Below are 9523 nucleotides of genomic sequence, written 5' to 3' on the forward strand. Positions count from 1 at the left end.
TAATATTTAAATTTTAAACAGATGAATTAAAAAAAAACAAATTCGGTGGTGCTTAAATTTCAACATTAAGTAGCCTATTCAATGTCTTTTAAGATTCAAAACATTATGTCACTAATTGCTTCCATATAGTTTCACCAACAGACATAAAAAGGGCATAAAACGAAGGGCAACATAAATTATCGGATCACACACATTTTATTCCGGGAAATTACTAACTCAAACCGCGAATCCAACTGGATTCATTTTAATCTCCATGGTGAATCGAAATTCAGCGTCCTCACGAACGTTAACAACAATTTTGAGTGACGTGAATCGTATTCAATAGGAAACGTTTCCGCTATGACATCAGTTTACTTAAACCAATGATATCCGCCCCATTCCGAGAGTATTATTTTCATTGGACAACTCCTAGTTTACTGATTGAAACCAACCCCCACCTTGAATTTTAAATATGACATGACAACAGTATTACCTGTTAGCCCGACTGGTGCATTTGAGGAGCACATTAGTTCGGTGAATTTTGCTCAGGAGTACCTGTCATGACAAGACAAGGATCTACAAAATACAAGGTAGGCATTTCTGACAATTTATACCCCTTCTATGCACGTACAAACAGTAGCTTAGCTGAGCTAAATTAGCCTCAATCCACTAAATTTAGAGTAGTTCGTAATAGCACACTAGCCAAAGTAACATAGCACTAGTTAGCTAGGCTAGCTAGCCCGCAAATAAAATGTAAAAAATGGTGTTATGACACGGACAGGCACGTGAGCACCATAACATTTTCTCTTTGTTCCACGTACCAATAAAAAATGACTGCAACACAATCATAGGTGAGGGCATTCGCATGACAGTACAGTTGAAAGTTAAAATACCGTTTTGATTGACAGGTGGTCTCATCTGGGAGACTCACCGGATTAGGACGAGGCCAAGCAGCAAGGAAACGGTGAGCGACCGGGTGGTTTTTACCCCCTTCATAACCAGCTCCAACTTCACCTTGTCCCTACATTCACACTGATCCTTTCCTCCGTCTGTATATAGTTGAGAAGCCGCGATGCTGTCCTAATGTTCTCCTTGCTTTGCAGAGTAATTGGGAGAACTTTGCGCTCTGCAGAGCCAGCCTACTCGCTTTATTCCACTGACTCTGAAGAGCCGGTAAGGTTTGGCGTACAGTCAATAAATTATGTGAAATTTGCCACAATCGTATTCAGAATGATTTCATTAACGATCGCTGTTATCCAAAGTGGCGAACAGGGAGGACCTGCAACCTCATGATCTGCTGTCAAGTACCACTAAGCTATACCTATCTAGAATTATTCTATTTTTACTCAACCTCTCTTTATTTTATTTTGCAGGTCGCCACCATTCACAAGGGGCTTGATCGATGTGCTGCCCTTCTTGATGGTATCCTGCAGGCAGAGACAACAGGTACACACACACGTACACACACACGTGTACACACACACACGTGTACACACACACACGTGTACACACACACACACACACGTGTACACACACACACACACACGTGTACACACACACACACACACGGGTACACACACACGTACACACACACACACAGGTACACACACACCCATGAACTGAATCTTGTAGGAATTACTGCTGTCTCAGACCTGGGATGATTAAAACACATACAGCATTTAACTAGTATTTTTTGCCTGTGTAACCACTAGGAAGGACCTGCACAATGAAAATGTGTTCTGGCAGCTCATGTGTGTTCTTGTGTGTGTGTTTTACAGAAGCGAACACCAGCTCTGCCAGTGTAAGGAAGGCAGCTGTGGGCCCGGTCAGCAGACCTCTGAGCACTCTGGGCAAGCAGCGAGGGGATACAGAGAGGAGGAAACTCACAAAGAAAGTTAAAAAGCCTGGTGCGGAAATGGGAGTGTATCTTGTAGATTGTTCCTGTGTGTGTGTTGTGTTTCTGTGTGTTGTGTTTCTGTGTGCACTAATTAAAGACTGCCTCTGTAGTTCCAGCTCCGGTGCAGAAAACAATTTTATCGTCTCAGGTGAATCCTGGGGAGAAAAACAACGATCCAATCAGATCGTGGAGACCAGGCACCAGGTTTAACCGTCGCCTCACCACCTCCACACCCACCTTAAGCCCAGAGAGGCTCCCCTCCGATGGGACTGGGACCAGGGTGAACAGGCCTCCCTCAGCACCACCAGGCCAGCACAGAGACCCCATCCACAATGGTGCACCGGTCCTCCGAGGCAATGCAGTGTTGTCGGCCTGCAGGGATGGACCTGCCATGTGTCTCACCTCTGCCTCGTCCACAGCCCCCTCTCTCTGTTGGGCGCAGCCTTGCTGCGTGTCTGAGGTCGGGCCTCCGGCGGCTCCCGGGGGCGTTAGGTTGGGAGGTGGTCCGTGTCTCGGTGCTCCCTGTCTGGGAAGGCCAACCCAGTCTCCTCCCACATCCTCCTGTGGCTCTGAAGTCGGAAAATCCTGTTATTTGGAGAGTGTCTCATGTCCTCATTCCCAGTCCAAGCCTCATGTTCAACCTGTACCGAGCTCTGGAGATCACACCCCCCTGGCAGCCCTCTCCCAGGCCCAGCACCCCCCTCACCCTGGGTCCCGCTGGGCCCATAGAGAGGGTGCTGCTGGTGCTCCTCCAGGCAGAACAGAGGAAGAGGAGGGTGAAGACATTGTTCCCACGAGAGACACCAGCGCACAGACCAGCTTAGAAAACCCCACCCCTGCGGTCTACACTATTGCAAACTTATGTGTGACGTGTACAAAACCACACTCCCACCTGGGGTCAGAGCCTGCACAGTCAGCAGAGACACCCCATGGACGCCCACACACCCCCCACCCTCTGCTGAGCTCTGAGACCTGCAGTCCAGAGAAGGCTGCTTGGAAGGTGATGACTGTGCAGTATCTACTTGGGGAACTGAAGGCTCTGCTTGCTGGCCAAGGTAGTCAGTCAAATAAATAAATAAACAAACAGTGATGTCATATCCTAGGAAATTGAGGAAGTTAACAGTAGTTGACGTTTGAACTTCCCTCCCCTCCGGGTCTAGACGGCGTGGCGGAGCGCTTGCTGTCTGATCTGGAGGAGACGGTCTCTCATCTTCCTGTCATGGTCGGCAGCTCCAACGTGCAGGCGGAGATCGCTATGGTTCTGCAGCCTCTACGCAGCGAGAACGCTCAGCTTCGCAGGTGAGGGCGACTCTGGACTCCGGATCTGCCAGCCAGCCTCTCCTTGTATCCACAGTGTCGTGTAGGTGGGGTTTGATCCTGGACCTCTTGATCTGCAGTCAAATGCTCTAACCACTGAGCTGTACCTGTCCCCCAACCACCCAGTCTATCACATAGATGAGAGATGTGTGTTACTGTGTGTCTGCCTGCTCAGGCGTCTGAGGATACTGAACCACCAGCTGCAGGAGAGAGAGAGGGCAGAGAGGGAGGCCAGGTTGCTGCTGTGTGACTCTGAGAGTAAGGCTGCATGTTTCTCAGCTCCCGTGATATGGATGTACATTCCTTCCCTCCCCCAGGAAGTGTGTGTGTGATCTGATTGGTGTTCCTCCTCCTAGTGATGACCCTGCGTGTGATCTGATTGGTGTTCCTCCTCCTAGTGATGACCCTGCGTGTGATCTGATTGGTGTTCCTCCTCCTAGTGATGACCCTGCAAGGGGAACTGAGTGACGCTCAGGCTCGTATCCAGGAGCTTCACGGTGACAACGCTCAGCTACGGCAAGCCCTGCAGGACACACAGAGCCAGCTCCAGAAAAGCAAATCTAAGAACGATTGCATCAGCAAAGGTAGCTAACGGTTCTCGTAATTCTGAAAGGGAAACTTGGTTCTGCACAGATTTGCAAATCAAACTACAAATGGAGTTGACTGGCGTGTGTTTGTGTAGAGGAGCATGCCCGTGGGCTGGGGGAGTGTCGGAGGGAGAACGCTGCTCTGGGTCTCGTTGCCCAGCAGAAGCAGGCAGAGGTTGAGCGACTACAGCAGCTCCTCAGGTGTGTTTTGATTCAGAAACTCGCCTTCACCAACTAATGAAGGTAATGAATCAAAATTAACTTTTCTCGCCATCCTCCCCTTAATTTCTTCTTTCCCTCAGAGATGCGCAGGGTCCTGTGTTGGAGCCTCCAGCCATGAACACCACGCCCCCGTCCCAGCCAGGCCTCACCAGGCGGGCGCTGGACCAGCACCAGGACCAGCAGGTGTCTGCAGGGCACGGCTCGGACGCTGTCAGCATCTACCTCAAGTCCCTGGGTCAGAAGGGACCCGGTTCTCCACCCTGCAAAGGGCCCAGACAGTCAGCAGATCAGGATTTGAGTATGTGTGTGTCTGTGGACCAGAGCAGCAGGAGAGAGGGAGAGGATGGGGAGACAAAGCTTGCCCAGAGGGAGGATGTGAGGTCGGCATTTCCTGTAGCGATGTCACAGAAAGGGGGAGGAGCTCCGGCAGAAACTTTTACAACGGGTCATCGAAGTCTCGATGGACTCCTGAAGGCATTCAACCAATCGAAAGAACTCCCCTCTCGCCTCAACCAATCCAATGTTCTCTTTCCTGGTGGCCTTGTGTTGTTCCCAGGGTGTCAGCAGGGCCTGGGGACGGGGGTGGCTTCAGAGCTTGAGTCCTCCCTCTTATCCAGCGACGTCCGGTCGGATTCCAGTGCGCTGTCAAGCTCCACCTTTGACACACGCGATGAGCAGGAGTTCCGGGATGGGCTGGCTGCCTTGGACGCGAGCATCGCTAGCCTGCAGAAAACCATCCAGCTGGATTTGAAGAAATGATACACACACTCTCGTACATTCAAACTCACACTCGTACACACGGGGCATTTAGACTCACTTGCGCGCACACACTCTTACTTGATCAATTATGCATCTTTGATAGCTTACTGGTCTTGCACACATTCATTACCTCGTGCAGCAATCGCACTTGTGCCTTATGTTTTTAAAATCTGTGTTTAAATAAAGTAATGTTATTTTTGCCAAGGGTTTGTTGATGGCATGAAGGTGACAGTTTCCCCAGTGAGCTTTTATTCATGTCGTCGTGAACGAGGCCAACGATGAGAGCTGCAGCTAAACAGGGACGACATGCTAAGTTAAGTTTTTTTCAAACATGGTAACACGGAGTGTCATACCAACGTACGTCATGTTGTTACAACATGGCGTTGTTACATGTGCTACAATGTTTACATATGGAGTGTCGGTTGGATAACACATATTTGCCAACTTTGGCAATATTTTATACAACTTTGGCAAAACATTGGATAGGACGACGTATCTCGGGGATATAATCCAACCAAGCAATTTGTGGTGTGGCTGCTACAAGCATCCAACTCGTATCGCTAGCAAATTCAGCTATGCTAGCTGGTAGATGCTAGATAGCCAGCTCAGCTGACTGAATTTATTTTGAAACCCTAAACTAAATATGAAGGATATAAAATGGGACGATATTAAGTAATGTATCCTTCGTCTTCCAGTTTAATCAATTCAATCAATGCTTTTTAAAGTACTTTGGAGTGGTATCTAGTACTCAGTCACGGTGGCCGAGAGGTTAAGGCGTTGGACTCGAAATCCAATGGGGTTTCCCCGCACAGGTTCGAATCCTGTTCGTGACGATGTTTTTTCTTAGAAAGACACGCTTTTATATGTTTACTGTAGGTGCAAGACCTAGCTAATTACTTTCATACTCAACCCGATAAAACGATGAGGATCTTTTACAAGTTGAAGTGACAATTTGTATTACGGTGCCTTGTGTCAAAATGTCCATCTTCCGTTTGCTAACAGCTGAAGTTGGTTGATGTGCTAATTGGATAGGCTACTTCTTTAATTGTCTAGTTGGCTATAGTCTCCCAAACCATGACTGGAATTCTACCGCACGAGAGCCTGTTCTTGATTAAAGATATTAAACCAGGACTGAAAAATATAAATACAATCTTTATTGTGTTGGAAATTGGTAAGTGATGCACAGTAAGTTTGCATGTTAGGCTAAGTGCTAGGCTACTTAATTCGTGATAATGGAGCCTACATTGTGTCAAGACAACTATTTTGCCGATAGTTATTGCCGATAGTAGGCTATTTGAAGTTTTAAAGGACTTGCCGACCAAACCACCGTGCCTCAATATTAAACGGGTCATCTCGCACCTTGTCACTCACTTCTCCTCCAGGAAGGGTGTCAAAAACAAAAGATGGCCACGAGGTTCGCTCCTGTAAGGTGAGACATCTTCTCCTCACTATGCATAACTTAAGACAATTATTATTAAAACTTTCATACCTACTTTGTCTTTCTTGGCCATGAGGTGGCGGATAAAACCGGGTGTGTATCTATGTCGGTGTGGGATGCCGTGGGAGGACTCATCCAGCCGGGAGATGTACTGCGACTCACACGCGGGTATGCACAAGCATCGGTTTGCTCTGTTCGTTAACGGTCAGGCTTAAGGAACAGCAGTGGATTTGACCAAACCCGCATGACTGCCTGCAGGTATGCGGCGCTGTGGCAAGGTTGCCTGACTGTCTACACGGGTCGGGGTGGAGATCTGCAGAAAATCGGAGAGTAAGACCAACGCATCACAATAATCAGGCCAACCAACATTTCTTAATGGCCGGGTTTCCCAGATTAGTTAAGAAGCTCTTAACGCTAAGAGCTTCTTAACGAATCTGGGAAACCCGGCCAATGTCAGTTTAGTGATTGAGTGTTGTCGTAGGTTTTGCATGATCTTCTCAGAGGTGCCAAACTTCAGTGAACCCAATCGGGAGGTTATGGCGCATATTCACCAACTCAACAGACCCGTAAGACCAACGCGCAAATACCAATAGGCCTATTAATATGTATTCATACTAAGTTGCAGCCTGTTGCAATCATATGTCCCCCGTGTGTCCTAGGCGTAGGTTATACATCCTTTTAAAACAGTAGAGGGACTAAGCGCACATGCTGCTCGGTTAATATTTAGCATTTTCTCTTAACGTCCCTCCATTTCATGTCTCCCACGCTCATCTTCTATATCTCTCTCCAGAACAGAGTGGAATCTGTCACAAATACACCTGTCAATCAAAACTTCACCTCTGCCCCCGCCCTGACATACTCGTCCAATGGAAGCTCGCCGCTGTCCCGGGACCTGTCATATGGAGAGTCAGGAGTTACCGGGCATGGCCAAGGGAGCCCCGGCTCTTCCCCCAAGAGTGCAGTTGGTGTTCGTAATGCAAGAGACCCTCGCCGGGCACTAAAAAGAAAGAGGTGAAAGTAGTGTCACTATGCCAAACTGATAGGCCGATATTATCTTGATGTTCTTTTGTGCTTTACCGTTTGTGAACACTAGATGGCGTCCGTGTACAACTCGGAATTGTTTTTTGTTTTTTTTTCTCGTGTAAAATAGTTTGAAGGGCTGCGAGTGAAGTGACGATAAAGTCGGCTAAAGAGGTGTCATAGCACTTACTAATTAAACCGCATCCAAAGGAACATCTTCACTCATTTTCACGTTACTGTGTCCCATCTCTACATTCTCTGTTCAATGTAGGACATCATTTGTTGACTGCAGCGACACTGAGACCAAGAAAAAAAATCCTATAGGACACAAAGTAGGCTATATTGTATCGTATGACTTTAAATCTACAATTGCGTAGCACAACTAAGTAGTAAGTAAGTAAGTAAGTAGTAAGCACAACTAAGTAAGCAAACCAAAGGACTGTGACTCCCGGTTAATCTGACAACCTGTTTTTATATGATTCATGAATATTCCCATGGTATTAACTCCGCGTTTACTGGACCATTATTGCATGTGAAAGGAGTTACCCAGGGATGGAGCTTATTGGATTCGAAACTAATATCACATCAAAGGCTATCTGGGGGTACTTTTCCATAGCGGCAGTGAACTCGCTAATGATGTGTGGAGATTAGGCCTCCTGCCTGGTGGTCTGAGGTTTTACTTTTAACCCCACATTGAAATTCTTTTAATTCTTTGCTAATTTATTGTAAATAAAAAGACAGACGTAATTAATCCCGATGATTACAAATGCAATAAAGGTTCATACTTTTGATACGTTTACAATTATTGTATGAATTGACTTAAATCTGTAACTGCAGGCCTGCCTTGTGGTACGCCTTATTGCTTGGAGGAGGAACAGCTAATAAAACGTTTCCAAGTTTTAGTGTGATTATCAAAGGTAGAACAAGAACCAATAATAATTGACCTAAGTGATTGTAGGCAACAGGTGATTAATACCACATTTAACGTCTTCATCTGTGGTCATGCTCCACCGCTGTCCTATCTTACACACAATGGGCAATAAAAAGCCACCTTTTACAGTCAAGTAAATGATCTTCGCTTTCCTCTTAGCCTCAGGGTTTAATCATGAAACACAGTGCTGCTGAAGTTAGAACTGTGAGTTGACTGAGTCTAAATGTTACTGGAAGACAAACCCCTCAGAGAGCTGCCAGTCTCAGTGTGTTCTTTGTACACAGTTGACAGCTAGCGGTGGTGTGTTCTAGTCTGTGGTAATGGCTAAGGGACTGCCTGATAGCTGCTGGTTTCCATTACTCTGCTGGTCTGAATGGTATGTCCGGTTTGAGGTTTTACAGGCAGCTAAACACCAGGGGGAGAACAAGGCTGGCCTCGCCAGGGGGAAAACGAGGCTGGCCTCGCTAGGGGGAGGGGGAGGCTGGCCTCTCCCACAGTTGAACCCCTTTCCTGGGACGGGAAAGTGCGGCCACCCTGCCCAGGCGACGTTCTGGACGTTTACAGACACAAGATGAGAAAGGGTGGATGTGTTGATTTAGAGCATTGAGGGAGGTGGAGAGGGAGGGAGAGAGAGCTGTCTGTTGGGAGGGAGGGGGAGGGAGGGAGAGCTGTCTGTTGGGAGGGAGGGGGAGAGCTGTCTGTTGGGAGGGAGGAAGAGGGGGAGGGGTGTGTGTGGGACAGTGAAGAGGATGTGAGCAAAGAGGAGGATGAGAGAGAATGGTTGAAGGGGGGAAGAAGGGTTGAGAGGTTGTGGTAGATACAGAGTAGGAAGGAAAAGGAGGGAGGAGAGGAATGGTCAGAGCATGGTGCCAAGGTGCTTTCAGTTTCAAGATTTGTGTCTTTTAAAACCATTTGTGAAATACTTTTGAAAAAATCTCTACCCCCTTTGTTAAACCCAAATAACAAATAATCTCATTGTAGCCCAGTTCCCGGAAAATCTCAAGTTTACTGTCAAGTTTGATCCATCTCCTTCTCACAACTTCGTCCCTTACAAGACAGAGATGTTGGTAATGAAATGCTATATCTACAGCAAATGAATAAGAAGCCTAAGCATGTACTCAGTTTCCATTACTGCATCGCATAAAAGACCAAAAGAGATTTTCTCTCATGGTGCTGGCTCTAGGCCAAGCATGCAAGAAAACAGCTTTCCCTTCAGAGTTAGTCATTAGATTCCATCTCTTCTCAGCCTACACAGCCCCCCTCAGTGCAAACTCTCATGGGAGCGACCCGTGTGTATAACAACGCATTGATGCATTTCCTTCCACTGGAAGCTGATTGAGCCAGACGGATGCGCGGGCTGCTGCACGTAGTAG

At 47.3% G+C, this 9523-nt stretch overlaps 2 protein-coding genes and 1 non-coding gene across 6 annotated transcripts; all 3 read left to right on the forward strand.

Moving 5' to 3' along the window:
* The first annotated feature begins 429 nt into the window (after positions 1–429).
* Positions 430–4990, forward strand: ccdc14 (coiled-coil domain containing 14). 2 transcript variants are annotated; one of them, XM_062447416.1, is made up of 11 exons: positions 430–569; positions 888–943; positions 1083–1152; positions 1353–1437; positions 1758–1886; positions 1987–2931; positions 3037–3175; positions 3369–3451; positions 3634–3777; positions 3876–3981; positions 4083–4990. In XM_062447416.1, the coding sequence occupies exons 1-11, from the start codon at positions 540–542 to the stop codon at positions 4759–4761; spliced, it is 2466 nt and encodes an 821-aa protein (XP_062303400.1). In that variant the 5' UTR covers positions 430–539; the 3' UTR covers positions 4762–4990. The 2 variants fall into 2 exon arrangements, with proteins under 2 accessions (XP_062303400.1, XP_062303402.1); XM_062447418.1 differs by having other exon boundaries at positions 1353–1425.
* A 522-nt stretch (positions 4991–5512) lies between these two features.
* trnas-cga (transfer RNA serine (anticodon CGA)) lies at positions 5513–5594 on the forward strand. Its single transcript has one exon. It is a non-coding gene; the product is annotated as a tRNA-Ser (tRNA).
* A 74-nt stretch (positions 5595–5668) lies between these two features.
* LOC134007415 (SOSS complex subunit B2-like) lies at positions 5669–8008 on the forward strand. Of its 3 annotated transcripts, none has more exons than XM_062446860.1 (7): positions 5669–5932; positions 6144–6190; positions 6276–6367; positions 6458–6529; positions 6681–6765; positions 6995–7608; positions 7643–8008. In XM_062446860.1, exons 1-6 carry the CDS (start codon positions 5836–5838, stop codon positions 7172–7174), a joined length of 573 nt encoding a protein of 190 aa, XP_062302844.1. In that variant the 5' UTR covers positions 5669–5835; the 3' UTR covers positions 7175–7608; positions 7643–8008. The 3 variants fall into 3 exon arrangements, with proteins under 3 accessions (XP_062302844.1, XP_062302843.1, XP_062302845.1); XM_062446859.1 differs by having other exon boundaries at positions 5685–5932; positions 6990–7608; XM_062446861.1 differs by having other exon boundaries at positions 5856–5932; positions 6144–6185; positions 6990–7608.
* Positions 8009–9523: the final 1515 nt, after the last annotated feature.

The sequence above is a fragment of the Osmerus eperlanus genome, chromosome 21, assembly GCF_963692335.1.
Source record: "Osmerus eperlanus chromosome 21, fOsmEpe2.1, whole genome shotgun sequence".
NCBI lineage: Eukaryota > Metazoa > Chordata > Actinopteri > Osmeriformes > Osmeridae > Osmerus > Osmerus eperlanus.